The 20,808-nt window shown below is 40.0% G+C and overlaps 1 protein-coding gene across 9 annotated transcripts in view; it reads left to right on the top strand.

Moving 5' to 3' along the window:
- The first annotated feature begins 697 nt into the window (after positions 1-697).
- LOC106033676 (protein unc-13 homolog A-like) overlaps positions 698-20,808 on the top strand; it is a 59,275-nt gene continuing 39,164 nt past the window's right edge. For 3 of the 9 annotated variants that reach the window (XM_048060194.2, XM_048060192.2, XM_048060195.2), the window contains exons 1-6: positions 734-1,014; positions 2,454-2,483; positions 6,311-6,410; positions 9,395-9,512; positions 11,156-11,303; positions 20,140-20,275. In XM_048060194.2, the coding sequence (XP_047916151.1) occupies positions 960-1,014; positions 2,454-2,483; positions 6,311-6,410; positions 9,395-9,512; positions 11,156-11,303; positions 20,140-20,275 (587 nt within the window). In that variant the 5' untranslated portion in view covers positions 734-959. Of the gene's footprint in view, positions 1,015-2,453; positions 2,484-6,310; positions 6,411-9,394; positions 9,513-11,155; positions 11,304-20,139; positions 20,276-20,808 lie in introns of all 9 variants that reach the window. The other 6 variants (XM_048060191.2, XM_048060193.2, XM_048060190.2 and 3 more) reach the window with 6 other exon arrangements.

Genomic DNA, 20,808 nt, shown 5'->3' with positions numbered 1-20,808 from the left:
TAATTTATTAATTAAGTAAGCAGGTACAAGCAAAACAGCGCTGGGCGGCTGGGGAGTCTCCGCTCCACCACAGCACGCAACTTTCCCTTTTCAGTGTCGTCGTTTTACAGCATCCAGGACTTGTTGAACCTTCTGAAGCTGCGCAGTTCGTTGTTGGGGGTCGTTGTTTTTTCTTTCAATGATCATGCGTTGTGCTCGTGTTCAAGGGGGAGGGTAGTGAAGGCAAACAGTATTTCACAGAGTCTTTGTTTTACCAAGGATGTTTATCCAACACCCCCTCCCCACTATCTACTTGCTTAGTCTTCCCCCTTAACAAGGTCGTAAATTGCAAAACCTTATCTTCTCAGCAGATTCTCTGAATTCCTTTTAAAGACAATGAACAAACACCCGCTAATTTATCACAATCCCTCCTTTTTCTTTTTCTAACATATTTTGTTCATTGATGAATTTTTGAAGCACTTGTTTGCTCAATATTAAAGTTTCTGGGTCATCCTCCTCCTGTTCAAGAGATTCATATTTCGCACGCACAAGCATAAGGTGAGCTGCCTCTAATCGTTTTTTTACAATCGCGATTATTCGATTAAATATACATGGTCCAAAAGTTAGTGTTAATATGAGCAGCAACAAATGTTCCCATGTGTAAAAGATCAAAACTTCTGTATTCCACTTCCAGTGTTTTGAAAATATTAAAATGAAAGTTTAAGAAATAACAAAGTATGTTGCTAATAAAATAGCTGCAGTGGTTGTTATTGCCAGATGAAGAAAACATTTGGGAATGTTATTTAGACTAGAGACAGCTGCATACAGCAGATAGAAGTTGAGGAAATGAGGGTGGGGAAATAATTGTAATATTTCTCCTTTCTTTTTCCATCTCTGGGTGTTTATTGAAGCAGAAAATTTGTCATTGGTCTTTCTTTGTAATTGGCCCTTTAATTGGCTGGCTTTCCTCCATGTAAAACATGGGAGGAGTATGTAGGAAAAGTGAAACACATGCCTGCAGGGAAGGAACAAGAGGTAGAGTGTGATTTAATCTCCACTAAGCCAAACTTTCTCTTTTCCTTATGTAAAGAAAAAAAAAAAATTTTCCTTTAACATAATCTTTCTACTGGAATGGAACTTCTCTTTATAAAAGGTAGGTTTTTCTTATACAGGTTCCTTCAATAATGTGACATTTAGTAGGTGACTATTAGAAGCACCTTTGTAGACTGCAAATGTGTATTGGTGATTTAAGTGAGTGGGAGTATTTCTTGTAGTGCTTCCTTCAGTGGAAGTCTAGCAAGAACAGTGTATAAATTCTGCACTCTTGCAGTGCAGTTGAGCTGTGGCAGTATTTGGAGCCACAGTCTGCCTGTGGTTCAGCAACAGTTTGATGGTGTCTCCCTATTTGCCTTGAAAACTAAAGCTTTCTCAGAATGTAAAACACAGTGGAATTACTCAAATTGTCAGATAGACATTCTCCTAATGTAATGCAACTCTACAGAATACTGAGGAATGTTTAGGGACAAGTGAAAGCAAGAATAAAGAAAAGGAGGGTAGACGACAGGCACGTGGGGAGGGAGTCAGAAAACAATGATAAGCTATAGGAACCTTTGCCATGTAAAGCTATGGACTTGAAGTTTTGCTGTTTTTCTTATTTATTGCCATTTGCTAGGTTATAAGTATAGCAGTGAAATACATAATTTGCATAAATATACTCTTAAAGCAGGTTTAATTTTTGTTGGGCTGCATTGTTTCATTCAAATTGAACTGAACTGTCTTACATGCAGTGATATGCCAGGAAAAATTAAAGATTATCTTGTTTAGAAGTTTAAATTTAATGATGTTTAATAGTCATATGCCATCTAAGATAATGACCAGGTTATCATACTTAGGAAAATCTATATGAATCACAATCCTATTGGCTTCAGGGTATTCTTCCACAATGGAAGTCACACCACAGAGTGGAATTCAAAACCTGTAAATAGTCAGGATTTGAAATGTTAACTTGGTAAGGTGTTTACTACAGCATGTCTTTTCTAATAGGTAGAGTAAATAAAATATATATATTTTTTAAAAAAGGAAAAAAAGAAAAAAGAAAGAAAATATAGAATGCTAGACATTAGATTATGTGAAGTCTGAGCCTTCTGTGACTTCTGTTGTTGAGAAGAATTTTGAACTAGCATTATGAAGTGATGGCTAATATGTGATCCTCCCTAGTTACCTTGTTTCTGTTCTGTGCTTTGTATTGTATCCAGGTTTTTACTAAGTTTCTGTAAGCTGTAAAAACTTTCTACATTTTTTCCCAATTTATTCTAAGAAATGATATTATCACAATGGTCTTTACATTTGTAAGAGTGATGCTTTCATTTTTGGATTCATTTTTTTAAACCACTGAAATCCCTTAGATTTTTAATAAATTTTTGGTAAACGTTGTCAATGTATGATATGAATACAATTATTTCCTTTTTTTATAGTGAAAAAAGGAAGGCTGGATAAAGCAGCTGGTAAGTCTGATTTCCGTTTTAATGTCTGCTTTACTTTATTTTCCTTGAAAATGCATATGTGTATCATAACAAATCATTTAAACCTGGGATGACTAATATACATGTCATCAAGAGTTCCTCACCGAACAAATGAGGAAGTGTTCTAAAGATCAAATTAACAAAAAAGATTAGACTCTTAGTCTGTTATTTTCAGTTGCTAATTGTTATTGTCTCTCAAACAAGTGTTAAAGATATGTAAAATTGCTTTTTATTGGAAATATCTTTACCTAAATATGTCATGGGTCAAGAGAAACTTTTATTACAAAGAGTGCAGTGTTTTAGGTTCACCAGGTGGAGGAGTATCTGAATTTTCCCAGCGAGGAAAAAGCAGGTAGGAGGACATACCTAACTGATGAGCAGTTATGTAGGTCAAGTACAGGCCCTAGTCAATAAACATGAGCAAAATCAAGCTGCACAGGATGTTATAAATCTGCCTCTAGGACCAAGATTTAGGCAAGGAATAGGAAATATATATATATATATATATATATATTTGGACATATATATATCCAAACTTAGCCAGAGATTTCTCACATATAGGTAAACTAGATTTTTTTAGATTCTTCAAGATCTTCGTAAATCATTATACCAGCTTCTCCTGAGAACTAGAACCTAATCAGTGCAACAATTTGCCAGTAGTTGTCTGGTTATTAGGTTTAAGTGACACCTGCAAGTTGTTCAAAGTTAACTGGATTAAAGAAAGATAACCTGAAGTAGCACAGGTTAAGCTGCTTTCTGAGAACCTTATTTTTCAACTCTGAAGTAGCTGTTCTTCACAGTACGCTCTGAAGTATGTGTATCAAGTACAGACGGAAAAAACCTCATTAATATCCTCACACAATCAAACTGTTCTGTGGTGTTCAGCAAATCTTTTATTTTATATGTGCTCAAAGGTGACAATTTACAAAAGATGATTGTCAGACTGAATTATTTGATACAAGTTAAGTAACTTTTAAATTACCTTATTCTGTAGAACATTTGTTAAATAGTGTGAATGGTGTATTCTCTGATAATTGCTCTTTTTTGGGGTGTAGAAATTTATGCAGATGGTGACTGAGTATGGTGTTGACATAGCCCCATGTTTCTCAAAACTCTAAGATTCTCCTGATTTGTTCCTCTGTGTAAACTGCCATAAAGCTGCTGTGCTATGTTTTGCATTGAAAGCTAAAAATATGAGCAAAGGCACAACCTGCTCTTCCTTTTCCTGCACAGCATTGCACCAGACGGCCCCATTTTTGACAGCCAAAAAGTTGGGAGTTGCAGTAATGGCTCTGTGGACACAAAACTTTTTTTTTTTCCTTTTACAAAATCTACATCTCCTTTCCACTACCAGAGTAGCTGAGTAACATTCACTTTTGACAGTTACTCTTTCAGGAGGTTACATATCTGCTTGTGTGGAAGATAGCTTTTACATTTTGTTACTTGATATAACTCAAAAAATCTGAAGAAGAAGGTTAATTAATAGTAAAGTGCTGGAGGGTAACATCTAGATACAGGGAAAAGCTAAAAAGGCCAAGGAACTCCTAGTGAAACAGCAGTTTTAAAAGGCATATTACAAAGTTCCAGGCAAGAGAAAACAATGATAATGCAGACAGACTGAAAATTTTTTAGTTCTTATTCTAGAAATGGACCTGGGGAAAGATGGAAAGTAATCAGGATTTACTACTGTTTTCAGTAGTAATTTAATTAATTGTTCTATCTTATCATTTGTTTTCCTTTAAAGTAGTGAGTTTTAACTTTGGGTGAGGTTGTTGTGTTTTTGATTTACATTTAGAAATAGATGCAGGTGCTCCAAATGGTTGGAATTAAACCCTTTAGGTTGCTATTTTTCAGACAAGTGATTATAATGAAAATCTGTTTTGAAAATTTCTCACAACTTAAGCTGCTAGTCTCCAAACCAGAAATGATTTTTTTTTCTAACTATAAAACACAAAATTTCACCTTTTGACTCAAGTAAACAGGAAGATTACTAGGACACTGTGAATCACACATTAACACCATTTTTAAAAAATAAGCCAACAGACTTCTAAATCTATATCGACTTAGTCAATATTTTGTTCAAAGTAAGAACAAAGATGTATTTGAGGTGATTGGTGTCTTATAGAAAATACCATTGGTCACTGTTTTTATTTAAAAAAAAAAAAGTTCTTGTTATGTAACATCTTTTAGTCCTTTTGTCAAACATTATCATTTTTCCTGGTTGATAAGATGTACATAGAGGATGTACAGAGGTAACTTCTCTTTCATGCTTTTTGGTAGTTGCTGTGTAATTTGATACAGCATATTCAAGAGGCTGTTGTAGACAAACAGCTTCCCCTCTACTTAGAGTGGTTGATTAATCTGTGTTAATATAGACAGCTCAAATAATGGCTTGTTTCTTGGGCACATCTTTGACAATAGTTCTAAAAAAAAAATAATAATAAAAAAAACCCATATGCCAGTGTTGATCCTTATGTAGAATGCTGGATGTTAATACAGGCTGAAAAGCTTTTCTGGATGGCTGTGTCAAGACAACATAATACGCCCTTTTCTGCACTAGATTCCTGTGTAAGGCCCTGTCATGATTTTGTCTGGGATAGAGTTAATTTTCTTTGCAGAGGCTTGTCTGATTCTGTCTTGGATTTTTGATGGAAATAGTGGTGATAACACAGCTATATTTCCGTCATTGCAGAACAGTGCTTACACAGACTTGGAATTTTCTGCTTCTCCTGCTGCCCTGACAGCAAGGAGGCTGGTGGCGCACAAGAACTGGAGAGGGACACAACCAACACAGCTGACCCAAAATGACCAAAGGGATGTTCTATAACATATATCCAGCTCAGCAATAAAAGCTGGGGTAAAGAAGGAGGAAGGGGCTGGACATTCAGTAATAGCATTTGTCTTCCCAAGAAACTGTTATCCATAAGTCTTGCTTACCTAGAAGTGACTGAACATCAGCCTACAGATAGAAAGTAGTGAACAAATTCCTTGTTTTGCTTTGCTTGTTTGCAAAGCTTTTGCTTGACCCATAGCTGTCTTTATCTCAAGTCCATGAGTTTTCTCACTTACCTTTCTGTTCTTCGTCCACATCACACTGTGGGGCATGAGTGCAGCTGTGTTGTGCCTAGCTGCCTATTGGGGTTAAACTAAAATAGGCCCTAAAAGGTAGAGTAGTTCTTGTGCTTTTTTCAGTGATATTTTCAAGCAGTTTGAAAAATTTTCAGTTCTATTCTTTCTGCTGTTTAGGTCCTATTTTAAGATTATTAATTCAGTGCATTTGCAATAATATTTACAAGAGTGAGTTCAGTTGGGGACAGCACTTGAAGACCGGTTTGTAGTTGCAACTACAGACAAAACTAGATTCACACACAAAAGATGTGATGGAATTGCGTTGCTACAAGTTTGTGGTCTCACATTAATTGCACAAAGGTTAAATAGCTATTCCCCATTATCGTATCACCTGAAAGCCAAAGAAAATTTGCAGAGAGGATATGCATGCTGGTTTCATGTAAAATCTAACAGAGAAATTGATAAATAATCAGAGAAGCCATATCTGGAAGCTGATCCCCTAAAATACTTGTTCACATGTAGGATTATGTTCTCTCCTACCTGTAATGTACAGGGATTTTCCTGTTATAATCTCATAATTAATAAGGATTTCCTTGTTCAAATCCACATATTTGAGAGGCATCTTTGAATGTGTTCAATGGGTAAGAGTTAAACCTCTATAACCTTGGAGTTGAATGACTTCTAGAAGAAAAATAAATAAATAGGACTGTAACTAAATGTTCTCGTTACTACTTTTTCAGATGCATTCAATACCTATGTTGTTTTGAAAGTCCATAATTTGAAAAGCACTACAATAGACAGAAGAGGAAGCAAACCTTCCTGGGAACAGGACTTCATGTTGTAAGTAACAGCAGATTCATATCAATTTGTGTTGCATCTTTGCTGTATTTGGATAGGATAGTTTAGAACAGTTCATAATATCTGAGAAAACATACAATCAGCAAAAGCAAAGGAAAAATTACCCAGCTCAGAGAAGGTGCCAGGCAAGTTATAAGGAACAGAACCAAGTTATTCAGCCACATCACAGATCAAGGCCAGCAGCCAACAAGGGAAAGAAAATATTTGTCTCTAGGTTCTTTAATTCTGTGTGATATTTTAAGAATACAGGAATAAGAGGAAAGACGTCTCAAATTGATTCTCATGTAACTTGATTTCTATTTTTCTCAAATTTCCTTCTGTGATTCATATGTTCTTTCCATTTAATCTATTTAACAGCATATCTAGGTAGTTTCTTTACTGACCTGTATCATTTTTCATTTCTGTCTGCGTATCTTTGTCTTCTTGTCTCCATCTTGTTATTCTTTTTTGTTCTCGTTTCTCCAAAACCTTATATAGCCTCTAGAACCTCACTGCCCAAGAATGTCCAAGCATGTACACGCTGACTGATATTCTGATGAAACCTACTTTTAACTGAAAATTTCAAAGCAGTTAATGAGGCTACCCCACTATCTCAGTATTTAAGAACAATAAATATGCAACCTCTACTATTTTTCTGTCCATTCTCCCATGCTTTTGATTTCCTCCTTTCTCCCTGCATAAATCTTTGTCACCACATGCTCTTTTGTGGAAACTGATAGGGTAGAGTTGGTTGAAATGTTTTTACAAATTTAAACACTATTTGGCTTTTTTCTTTGACGTTGTTCTCACATTTTTATCCAAATGTTTTTGTGTTTTGTCAAAGAATATTTTGAACATTTTTACTCTATTTACTGATTCTTACAAACTATAAGTATCTTTTGACAGGCTCTACATGTAACATTATTTGGAATAAGCCAATAAATTTTAATTTTATTCTATATTAAGGGTGACATTGCTAAAATCTCCATCCTTTTTTTTCTTCTACTTCACATATATTTCATGTAAATCAATGTTATTTCATAGTGCTTTTAGTCTCACTTGATGTCCTTAGATTCATCGGAATTTTATGCTGAAGTTATTAAATTTGGAGTTTTTCCTGATGTCATGCAACTGATTTCTTTCTGTTGTTGTGCAACTGAGAACTGTTACAGAATATCAGCTTGCTTTAATTGAAGACTAAGACGGACCAGTTTTTATTTACATTAAGCCAATATTTACACCTTCTTTGCATGACATTTTATGGCTAGAGTAATGGAATATCAAAGAGGTATTCAAAAAGGCTGGCTTCCAACCATGTAAAACTAATCTTAATCTGGGGCTAATTCCTCCTCTGCTTCACAGTCATCAGGTTTTTTCTAGCAGACTGTTCAGAGCTACATCTTAAATTATCCAAACTGGAGTAGTTTATCTGTCTTTGCAAATAATGAGAAAAATTAATATCAATATGAATATCTAGCCTTTATAAAGTTATACTGCAACTGTAGCTTGTTGAAAATGATTGTCATTTTCTAACATACACCAACGTTGTGTCAAGATGATTTTTTTGGCACTTTATTAATCTGGACATAAAAGTTTTATAAAACACTGGGAGAGTATTGAGTGGCAAGGTAATAGCGTATCAGGAAGATCAACAGGTAAATTTCAGCAATTACCCTATCCATCACCTTTGGTGAAGGAGGCAATTAAAAATAACTTAAAATGGAAGTGTAACATGTCCTTTAAATTTTCCTAAAAAATGTGTTAAAACATGTTTTTTTGTTTGTTTTATATTTGCTTTGCTTTTATTCATAATGTACGTAAATGAGTGTTCCATGACATCAGTGAGAATGAGCTCTTTATTAGGATTATTTTTAAGTTTGCAGTTTATTACTAATATAACCATAAACCAATTTCCAGCATGCACTGACATAACTAAATCTAATTAGAAGTTGGAGAAAATAATTTACATGCCTGCTGTAGCTCTATCCACTGCTTAAACTTATAACCTGACAGACATTTAAAAGGTACTATAAAAATACACTTATATGGATTTTGTACTATAAAGTCATGCTGTTGTCTATTTTTTAAGGATTCTCCATTTCTGCCTGTTATAGTACAAGCGTATAGTATAGAGCAGTTTTCCCACCGTATTTGTTGCACATTGCGCTGTTCTACAGTGCAACTTGTCAATTCTGATGATGGGAATAAGCTCCAAACATCTTTTATCCTTGTCTTCTTTACCATGAAAACAGGATATTAGGAACTGACTTACTTCCCTGTAGGAGATTGTTTCTGTTCCTTCTCTTTGGGTTGTTTTTGGCTTTGTTTGCTGTTATGAGGGAAGATGTAATTTTTTCCCATACCATTGTAAATTACTCTTAGCTGAAGCTGATGGTCCATATGGATTGACAGTGTGTGCAACATCATGGTCAACATTGTCAACCCTTAATTTCATTAAAAATATTCCTATGAGTTTTATGTTAAAAATGATTCTGAATCCTACTTTCACTGAAGAACTCACCTACCAAAGATCAGCTATTTTATTTTACTCCTGTACGTATGTTAGTTTTGGTGGATCTTGAGAATGCAGATTCTTTAGGGCTGTCTTGAGGAGACTAGTGTCCTGTGGAGGCTACTGGAAAACTTGTATGCAGAAGCTGCTCAGAAGAACCTGAGCTAAATGCACTTCCTGGTCCTGTATTATTTTTGGGTTATATCCAGTAGTTCCAAATCATGTAGCAGAATAAGGCTACTGATGACTGGCAATTGTGCCACATATTTCCAGCAGAATTGTCCTCATCAGTTTGTAAAAAGCAGTTTTGAACAATGTCCAGTCTAATGTCTACATCATGACTCTATTTTGCATTTTATGAGTATACTGAAAATAAAACCCCTCTGTATGTACTGTAAATCACTAACTCAGTATTATGATGGAGTAGAAGAGCCTGCATTTTCAGTTTAATGATTTGTGTATTCATTGTTTTTAGTGAAATCAGTGCTGATGAAAAGGGCTTCACTATAGAGCTGTGGAAGAAAGGCTTGCTCTGGGACAGCATTTTAGGAATTTTATGGATTCCCCTTGCAGCTGTGGAGCATGCAACAGATGTAAGTTGACCTTCTGTGGAAATATAAAGCAAATGAGTAAAACTTAATGAATTTCTCATTTTTAGTCTCCCAGACTAGTGTAATGACACTTATAATTGATATAAATTTATAATCTCAGTTGCTTCAGTGTGTAATACTGAGGCATAGTGCACATGTGACTCAGTGACAACTGACGTCAATTAGCCATGTATACCCTGGAGAACTGGCTCACACACTGAGTCAGGTATAATTCAGTAAGTAGGTTAGAGTTCATTTGTACTCTAATTATTAGAGAGGCAGAGATGGTTCAGTTTATGGGTTTTGAGCCAGGGAATTTCAAATTGTGGTTCTTGGCCTTGGCTCTTCATAGTGTGACCTTGGGTAAATCTCTATTGTAACATGGGAGAAAAAAAAAAAAATCTGTTCTGTCTCAAGGGAATTGGCTGCTGTGTCAAAGAGGAAAACACAAATTTTCTCTGTGGTAATGAGGAAAGAAATAGTACAATGAGAACACAGAAAGATGAGTGGAGAAAACGGGTAGATCCCAAGAGTTATTAAATATCCAACATAGTCGCAGCTAGCCACCAGGGTAAGCGTGCTTGCTCTCAGGCTAGAAAATCAAGAAAAAGGATTTTCAGGACTGGAAATATTGAAGGAATTTGCAAGAACTGTGAAACAGTCTGAAGTGTGAAAAAGAAGAGATGCCTTATTCTAATACTCAACAATTCTCACACCCATCTGTTTTCATCCACATAGTTCATGGGGTCTATATAAAAAAAATTAAAAACCTCTGAATTTAGGAAGATTGATTTAGCCTATCATTTGAGAGTTCCACTTCACCTTTTCTTTTCAAATAAAAATGTTTGCCTTGTATTCTATCTGCCCCTCTTTATTTTTTTTTTTAAATGCAATTGATGAAGTAAATTGGATAATGGAGTAAATGGAGAGAAAATCAGAAAATCTCTTCCTTATAGCATATCCCTTTAGTCTCCATAGACATTTCTTTGTAGGAACTAATTCATATATACGTTGAAATGATATTCTGATTCTTGAGAGGATGGGTATAGAGGTATAGAGCAAGTAACTCCTGTTTAAATTAGAAGTTTCTCTGTTTCACAGCTGCCAAGAACCACTGAGGCCCCAAGTTCAGTTGTTTTGCTCTGCTACCCTAGCTGTTGTGTTATGACTTCCTGATGTGGTAGTTGTGGCTTAGTAGTTAACATAGAAACTCTAAACAAGGTTGTAAAAGTCTTAATTTCTTCAGACTCTCTGAGCCTCTATTTATAATTAGGTTACCGATGAACTTTCTTAGTTAGGTATCCTGTTCATCTCAACTCTGCAGTTCTGCTATGGGCTATAAGAATATAAGGGAGAGTTGCTTCAGCTCCACTCTTTTTTGGTTTGGTTATTAGCATGTTATTGATCATTCAGCCTTGCTAGAATGTACTTGTTTGACACCAGTTCAAAGGGGAACTGAAGGTCTCTGTTCATAAGGGTAGCTTTCAATATTTATATTTCTTGTATCATAATTATCTGATCATCTTAATATGGATTTGTCTATGCTGTCTGGAATGGATTCTAAGATTTTTGGTGTTATAGACTCCCATTGAATTAAGGGAAACTTGATTTGGGAAAAAGTGGATAATGCTATAAATCCTATGCAGGTATCTTACAGAATATTTTTCCAGGAAGGTCCAGGTGCCTGGTGGACATTGCATTCTGAAATAATAAAAAATGGAAGTGAGATTCAAGGCACAAGAACACCAACTTCACATGAGATCTTACTGGATGTCTACTTTGCATTACCATTTGGTGAGTTAAAGATGGGGGTGTGGGGAAACATCTATAAATATCATAATCAAGAAATTAATGCACTAAGAAGTTTCTTTAAATACCAGCTCTCCAACCATTCTGTTCTACTTTAAGCTCCTGAAAGAATGTCAAATGGTATTTTTTCTATAGACTTTTAGTTATTAATCACTGAAATGTAAATAATGAGAGAATCAGAGTTAGTTCCCATGAGAAGCCACACGAATCATTTTGCTGTTTAATGTTCATTCATATGTAGATGATTGAGCTACAGAAAGAAATATGCTTCCTTAAAGCTCAGACTACTAGATAATAAATACTTCATATTTTTGAATTACATGGTCTAAAATTGAATACACCGATACAGCTAATGCTGATTAGAGCAAACAAGTTACCTTGGATGTTTGACTAAACTCATGTTAACAGAATCATAGAAGGGCTTGGGTTGGAAAGGACCTCAAAGATCATCTAGTTCCAACCCCCCTGCCATGGGCGGGGATGACACCCACTAGATCAGGTTGCCTAGGGCCTTGTCCAACATGGTCTTAACACCTTCGGGGATGGGACATCCACAACTTCTCTGGTCAGTCTGCTCCAGTGCCTCACCACCCACTGAGTGAAGAACTTCTTCCTAACATTTAATCTAAATCTCCCCTCTTTTAGTTTAAAACCATTCCTTCTTGTCCTATCATTATCTGACTTAGCAAAAGTTGCACGCGCTCTTTTTTTTTTTTTTTTTTTAAGTCCCCTTTAAGTATCAATATGCTGCTATGAGGTCTCCCCAGAGACTTCTCTTCTTCAGGCTTAACATCCCCAGCTCTCTCAGCCTTTCTTAATAGGAGAGATACTCTATCCGATAGAATATATCTAATAGATTGTATACCTTTTCACAGTGCAACTGTGAACTCTTTTGGATTCCTGAGTCACCAACAGGCCTTGTGTGTGTGTGTGTGTGCATGTATATATAATATATATATATAAAACTCTAGTACTATTTTAGCAAAGAAAAGAGCATTTTAAAAGTTAATTTAAGCCTTATTTACACTCTGTGCTTTTTTTCTTCTTTTTTTTTTCTCTCCAGCAGCCACACATAGTTTTCAGTTGTCTGAAAACTGAGGTTGGTACGTAGGAACTGCTTCCTTGCTATTCATATGTGCCTTTGTCCTAAATTATTCCCACTTATGAGGCCATCTTATTTCCTTTAAGCATGATGGAAAGTAAACATAACTTGAAAAGACTGAGTCTTTAAGTACAAAACCAGAACAGTAGTACAAAGAAATTGTGGTTTATAAAGATGATGACAGAAAAGGACAACAATGTGTAGAGTAAAAGTAGAACAGCCATTATAAATGGAGAAAACTTGGTACTATTGACACGTTCAATGCACCATGAATTCTTTTTGGAATGTTTTTTGAATCAGTAAAATGGTTAAAATGTCTCTTTACATAGTTTTGCTACATAGAAACCTGGTGGATGTCTGTTAAAGAAACTTGCCCTAATTGCATGTTTACAAGCTGTAAATTCAGGTTGTTACTGACTTCAGAGTGCTACCTAGCAGGAGTGTCAGGTTTAAAGTCCCTGTACTCTTGACAAATAAATTTGTGAGAAATTATGTTTTACAGACATTCCTTGGAACTCTAGACACTGAGTGCCCTAGAAATCCTGTAGAGGTCACTGTTATACTGTAGTTCTCTGTGCAGAGGGAAGCGTTTAAGAGCATTATGTCTCAGGTATTGAGGAAGACACATTTATCTTCTATGTGGAGTTTAACTAAGTCATTACATTTTGATTGCTTATTCTGTTGAATGACTTTCAGTTTCAGAGAATCTGCCTTTGACTGTTAGAATCGGTACAATATTTTGTTAGGCCAAATTCCGTTGGAAAGTTAAAGACTGCATTTTCTCTTCATGTTTCCTGATAGTTGCCTATTTGAGAATGCCAGATACGTCATTGGCAGAACAATGTAATGAATTCAGTTGAAATGAGAGGTCTACATGCTTCTCTGACAATATAGCTTCATGCTGACTTGAAGCATTGTATGTAGTGTTGGAGAAGTGCTGTAACGCATAGTTCACATATGCATATAGCATAGAACGAACGTATAGTTTGTTCATGGATGCTTTTTTTCTAAAAGTATGAGCTAACCTTACTTGTGGTAGCAGTAAGGTGTTTGTTTGACCACTGCCATCTAAACTGAGCTCTATTAAAAGACTACTAAGTAAAATGAGGATCTCATTTAAAATTCTATAATCAAATTCACAGAAATAAAATTTGGATATATGTATACATAAGGGATACAGGCTGGATGGGGCTTTGTGCAACCTGATCTAAAGGAAGGTATTCTTGCCCATAGCAGGGGTGGTGGAATTAGATGATCTTCAAGATGTATTCGTTACTGTTTATACACATTTAAACAAGTTTCACTGATTAATTACCTTACTTTAGGGTTGTCCATCTGAACTTCTTTGCCTATCACAGTATCACAGATTTCTAGGTTGGAAGAGACCTCAAGATCATCGAGTCCAACCTCCGACCTAACACTAAGTACTCCACTAAACCATATCACTAAGCTCTACATCTAAATGTCTTTTAAAGACCTCCAGGGATGGTGACTCCACTACCTCCCTGGGCAGCCCGTTCCAATGCCTAACAACCCTTTTGGTAAAGAAGTACTTCCTAACATCCAACCTAAAACTCCCCTGTCGCAACTTTCGCCCATTCCCCCTCGTCCTGTCACCAGGCACGTAGGAGAACAGACCAACCCCCACCTCTTTACAGCCTCCTTTAAGGTAACTGTAGAGAGCAATAAGGTCGCCCCTGAGCCTCCTCTTCTCCAGGCTGAACAATCCCAGCTCCCTCAGCCGCTCCTCGTAAGACTTGTTCTCCAGACCCCTCACCAGCTTGGTCGCCCTTCTCTGGACTCGCTCGAGCACCTCCATGTCCTTCCTGTAGCGAGGGGCCCAAAACTGAACACAGTACTCGAGGTGCGGCCTCACCAGAGCCAAGTACAAGGGCACAATCACTTCCCTAGACCTGCTGGCCACACTGCTTCTTATACAGGCCAGGATGCTGTTGGCCTTCTTGGCCACCTGAGCACACTGCTGGCTCATATTCAGCCCACTATCAACCAATACTCCCAGGTCCCTCTCGGCCAGGCAGCTTTCCAACCACTCATCTCCCAGCCTGTAGCTCTGCTTGGGGTTGTTGCGCCCCAGGTGCAGGACCCGGCACTTGGCCTTGTTGAACTTCATACAGTTGACCTCAGCCCATCGGTCCAGCCTATCCAGATCCTCCTGCAGAGGCTTCCTGCCCTCGAGCAGATCGACACACGCACTTAGCTTGGTGTCATCTGCAAACTTACTGAGGGTGCACTGGACGCCCTCATCCAGATCATCGATAAAGATATTAAAGAGGACCGGCCCCAGTACCAAGCCCTGGGGGACACCACTAGTGACCAGCCTCCAACCAGATTTGACTCCATTCACCACAACTCTCTGGGCTCGGCTATCCAGCCAGTTTTTAACCCAGCGAAGCATACGCCAGTCCAAGCCCCGAGCAGCCAGTTTCTTGAGGAGAATGTTGTGGGGAACGGTGTCAAAAGCCTTACTGAGGTCAAGGTAAACCACATCCACAGCCTTTCCCTCCTCCACCAAGCGCGTCACTTTGTCATAGAAGGAGATCAGGTTCGTCAAGCAGGACCTGCCTTTCATAAACCCATGCTGACTGGGCCTGATTGCCTGGTTGCCCTGTAAGTGCCGCGTGATGACACTCAAGATAATCTGCTCCATGAGCTTTCCTGGCACTGAGGTCAAACTGACAGGCCTATAGTTCCCCGGGTCTGCCCTGCAGCCCTTCTTATAGATGGGCGTCACATTGGCTAGCCGCCAGTCAACTGGGACCTCCCCTGATAGCCAGGACTGCCGATAAATGATGAAAAGCGGCTCGGCCAGCTCCTCCGCCAGTTCTTTCAGTACCCTCGGGTGCATCCCATCCGGCCCCATCGACTTGTGCACATCCAAGCTCCGTAGCAGGTCGCCAACCATTTCCTCATGGATAGCGAAGGCCACATCCTGCTCCCCATCCCCTTTCACCAGCTCAGGGCACTGGGTATCCAGAGAACAACCGGTATTGCCGCTAAAGACTGAGGCAAAGGCGGCATTAAGCACCTCAGCCTTTTCCTCATTCTTCGTAACTAGGTTTCCCCTCGCATCCAGTAAAGGATGGAGATTCTCCTTAGTCCTCCGTTTCGCGTTGATATATTTGTAAAAGGATTTTTTGTTGTCTTTAACGGCAGTAGCCAGGTTGAGCTCCAGATGAGCTTTGGCCTTTCTAATTTTCTCCCTGCACAGCCTTGCTACATCCTTGTAGTCCTCCTCAGTGGCCCGCCCTTTTTTCCAAGGATTATAAACCCTCTTTTTTCTGCTAAGCACAAGCCGCAACTCTCTGTTGAGCCAGGCCGGTCTTCTTCCACGCCGGCTCGTCTTTGGGCACGTGGGGACGGACCGCTCCTGTGCCATCACGATTTCCTTCTTGAGGAGCGCCCAGCCTTCCTGGACTCCTCTGCCCTTCAGAACCGCCTCCCAAGGGACTCGGCCAACCAGTGTCCTGAGCAGCTCAAAGTCAGCCCTCCGGAAGCCCAATACAGCAGTTTTACTGGTCCCCTTCCTGGCCTCGCCAAGAATAGAGAACTCTACCACTTCGTGGTCACTCTGCCCAAGACAGCTTCCGACCACCACATCTCCCACCAGTCCTTCTCTGTTTGTGAAGAGAAGGTCTAGCAGGGCACCACCCCTGGTAGCTTCACTGACCAGCTGCGTCAGGAAGCTATCTCCCACGCTCTCCAGAAACCTCCTAGACTGCTTCCTCTGTGCCGTGTTGTGTTTCCAGGATATGTCCGGGAAGTTGAAGTCCCCCACGAGGACAAGCGCCGACGATTTTGCAACTTCTGTCAGTTGCCTATAAAACTCCTCATCCGTCTCCTCATCCTGGTTCGGCGGTCTATAACAGACCCCGACCAGGATGCTAGCCTTGCCGGCCTTCCCGCGGACCCTAACCCACAGGGATTCAACCTTATCATTCCCAGCCTGGAGTTCCACAACATCAAAAGATTCTCTAACGTAGAGAGCCACGCCACCACCCCCTCTGTGCTGCCTGTCCCTCCTGAAGAGCCGATAGCCAGGCATTGCAGCACTCCAGTCGTGGGAGCGGTCCCACCACATCTCCGTGATGGCAACCAAGTCATAGCCTGCCTGCTGCACGATGGCTTCCAGCTCCTCCTGTTTGTTACCCATGCTGCGTGCATTAGTGTAGATGCACTTCAGCTGGGCCATCGCCTTCTTCCCCGGCCTAGCCATTGTTCCCCCTGGCACAGCTCCAACAAGCCTTGTTTGAGCCCCGTCCCCCTTCTTACCTAGTTTAAAGCGCTCTCAATGAGCCCTGCCAGCTCCTGGCCTAGGATCCGTTTTCCCCTTGGAGATAGGGACCCGTCTGGGGCCATCAGGCCGGGTGCCGAGTAAAGCTACCCATGGTGAAAAAACCCAAAATTTCTGTGCTGGCACCAGCCTCTGAGCCACCTATTAACCACGTGAGCTTTCCGTGTCCTCTCCGTGCCTCTCCCTTCCCCCGTAGGGATAGACGAAAACACCACCTGCACTCCCGCTCCCTCCACCAATCGTCCCAGCCCCCTATAGTCCTGTTTGATAGCCTTGAGGCTTCTCTTTTCAACATCATCACTGCCAGCCTGGACTATCAAAAGCGGGTAATAGTCAGAGGGGCGAACCAGGTTTGGAAGCTTCCTGGTAACGTCTCTGACCCTGGCCCCAGGGAGGCAGCAGACTTCCCTATGTGTGGGGTCAGGCCGACAAATAGGGCCCTCCGTTCCCCTGAGGAGGGAGTCGCCCACAACAATCACCCTTCTTTCTTTCTTGGTGGAGGCAGTCCTGAGGCATGGAGTCAACTTCCTCACCTCAGGCATCCTCCTGGGTAGGCTTCCTACCTCATCCTCACCCACCGGTCTCTCAAGCTCCAGGGCCTCAAACCTATTGTTCAAGGGTACCTGGGAAGGCGGCGCCGGAAGGGGAGGGCATCTCCTGCGAGGTCGAGCAGGGACCTGTCTCCATTCCTCCTCAACTCGCAGGTCCCCTCCCTCTGCCCGATGGCGACAGGGCAGGGGGTCCACCCCCCTTTGGGGCGTCTCACCCTGGTCCCTCTCCCTCCGGTCCTGCAGGGAGTCGCTCCACCAGTCTATCTCCCGCTCGCACTCCCTGATATCCCTCAACCTCTGCACCTCCTCCTTGAGCTCCGCCACCATGCGGACCAGGTCATCCACCTGCTCGCACCTCACGCAAGCAGTCTCTCTGCCTCCCGCCGATGGCAGCAAGAGGCTCAGACGCTCCCCGCATCCGGAGACCTGAACTGCCGCATGTTTGGACGGGCAGTCGGTCTGGGTGTGTACTGACTTCCTAGAGAAAGCACCGTGCCTGGTGGAGACCATTGTAGCCCAGCTGACAGGAGAGTGCCGTTAGAGGAATTGTCCCTAAGGGCGGGTGTGAGCGCTCCGCCCTGCCTGCCCGCCCTGCCCGCGCTAACTGCCTCGCTAACTGCCGCGTCACTCCCTGTTTGCCGGCCCTGGTCGCCGCGCTCCTGGTCGCTCGCGCTCCCTAAGGGCTGCCTTTGAACGGCCGGGGGGAGGAGCTGTCGCTGACGCTGCTGGCCCCGCCTACGCCTCGTCAGCCTCCCTCACGAGGGCTGCCGGTGCCTGGCGGCTCCCTCACGTAGGCTCGATGCCCGAAAAATAGCCCTGCCTGTCCCGATCCCGCGCTCCGCTGCAGCACGCGTCTGCCCCGGAGCCGGTCGCCTCGGCAAGTGGCCTAGCAACAACACAACTAAGTTGAGAAGCTGGCTTTTAACCAGGTGGTTGTGGTTTGTACCTTTTTTTCCCCCTATGAATAGAAATGCAAGCATGAACAAGGACCTGTTGAAATCAGTTAAACCTGGAGTTTCCCCCTAGGGGTTCAATCTCTGAAGCATTCAACATATGTTCACAAACAGATGCCTTAACCATGGGACTTAAGAGAAATCATTTCTAACAGGAGGTTAATGAATCACAGAATCACAATGTTTCTATCGTTAGCAGTTTTGCACAGCTGAATAATACATATCATATCTTTCTTTTAGATTACTTATATGTGTGTACTGTGTATATCCTTAGATTCTGAGACCCAATGTATGCAGGTTATAGATCTGGCCAAAATGTACTTGTAGAATAGGAACAACTTAGGCTGCAATAGACTTTGTGGTATTTTGGGGACGAGTTTAAAAAAAATAAAATGTAAGAATAGTTGTTTCAATAACTCAAAGAGAGAAAATGTTAAGTGTTTACTGTCTACCATAAGTTTCTATTGTGTTTTTGGACAAAGACACGTAGATAACTATTATAACAGTCATAGGACATGAGTGAAAAAGGCTTCTTTAGGTGACTTTTCAGTCAACAGAACTCTTGTTCTGCAGTCAGAAGTATAAACCATCTGAAAAATATATTTTTCTAGTTTGTACCTGTATTTGTGCTTGGGATTGCCCTGGCCCAGTGCAGACCTTGCACCTGGCCCTGTTGAACCTCACAAGGTTCTCACAGTCCCACCTCTCAAGCCTGTCCAGGTCCCTCTGGATGGCATCTTATCCCTCCAGTGTGTTGAGTGCACCACACAGCTTGGTATCTACAACAAACTTGCTGAAATTAAATTTCTTTCAATTTCATTCAATTTTACTCAATTTCATTGGCCATGTCACTGACAAAGATGTTAAACAGCACCAGTCCCTATACTGACCCTGAGGAACAGCACTTGTTAGTGATCTCCAGCTGGACGTTGAGCCATTGACCACACTTCCTTGAGTGCGACCTTCCAGCCAATTCCTTACCCAACGAGTGGTCCATCCATCAGATCCATGTCTCGCCAATTTACAGACAACGATAGCATGGGGATCAGTGTCAAGTGCTTTGCACAAGTCTAGGTATGTGTGGTGTTCCAAATTATGCAGTTGGAAAACCACAATATCCTGTTTTCTGTAGTGTTTCTTTAGCTTTTATGACTAATATTACTTTTTTTGGCAGCTAACCAAACTGTGAGTAAATAGTGTGAGAGGAAATAAACCAACATAGTTCTGAATACATAACAAGAACATCAGGAAAAAAAAAAAAAGAGAGAAGGGCACAGATTTTTTTCTAATCAGTAAGGAAGAATATTTCCTCAAGTTCAGGGCCAGATCATGAATGTTCCTCTCACAAAAACTCTTAGGATGATTTATGGAGTAAAATGCAGAAAGTAAGTTTGCATATCTCATTGCAGATGGGATTTACTACACCCTTCCAAAGAGATAAGAACTTGAAATAAAGCTAGTTTTAGGCAAATATAAAATGGCATTAAGTAAAATCTGAGTCTTTACTAAAAATTATCATAATCTTGGAACACTGTGCATGGACACATGAGAAATATATGGACCTTTAAGAACGGGAGTTGGACTGGAAAATTGAGATCTGCTTTCTTCCCAATCCAACAGTAGTTCATTTTTTCAATTGTGAAATGATCCATCTCCAAGTACATGTGACAAAGCGGACTTGCTTGGTCCTCTTAAAGTTCCAACAGTCAAAGTGGTGTTGGAACTCTGCTTCTGCTTTTCATGTAGAACATATGATTTAATTATAATATTATGGAATCAACAGGATTATTTCCCTATTGCTTAAAATATTTGTGGATTAAATATTTACTACTTTTTAGAAGCTCTTTCTACAAAATAGACAAAAATTACTATATATATATATATTTTTAATTCTGCTCCTCAGATGTGCACAAAGATTTAGATTACAGAGGCTGCTACAGAGGGATGCTTCTCCAAGGGACAAGTCATTCACATAAAGATACACAAGATAGACTGTCATCCATGGAAAGTGGTCTCAGCATGCAAGAAAACAAACTAAGGTATTTTAATTTGTCATATCAAGCATGTATCATAACTTACTGATTTTCCTTTAAGTGACATTCATTGGTACAATTATTTTAAGCAAGTATGTGACTGCAAGCTTTTTAAAACTATAAAGCTATAAAGCATACTTCTACCATCATGGTGGGACAGAACATAATCATCATATTCCATTGAAAGAAAAAATAAGAATACTGTACAAACAAATTGGCAACATTTGTGCACTCTTGATGAATCATTGATTGTCAGAAAATGAGATTTTAGCCTACAAAAAAATGTAGAAGTAAATCAGAAATATAGGAATTTGAAAAAAAAAAAAGATGAAATAAGAATAGAATCAATTAATGATTTGAAAGCAATAAATAAGTTTTAGAATCCGTTGCAACAAATTATGTACGTTTGTATACAGATAAATGAAAGCTAATACATTCGTGCTTTTGAAGCTAAGGTGATATTCTAGAAGGGCAATATTTTAAAGACAATTAAGTTAGTCATTGACTTTTCTATGTTCTTTAATAGCAAATATATGGTA

Source organism: Anser cygnoides, chromosome 11, assembly GCF_040182565.1.
Source record: "Anser cygnoides isolate HZ-2024a breed goose chromosome 11, Taihu_goose_T2T_genome, whole genome shotgun sequence".
Lineage (NCBI taxonomy): Eukaryota > Metazoa > Chordata > Aves > Anseriformes > Anatidae > Anser > Anser cygnoides.
The sequence above is the reverse complement of the archived record's forward strand: the minus strand, read 5'-3'. Positions and strand labels throughout refer to the sequence as shown.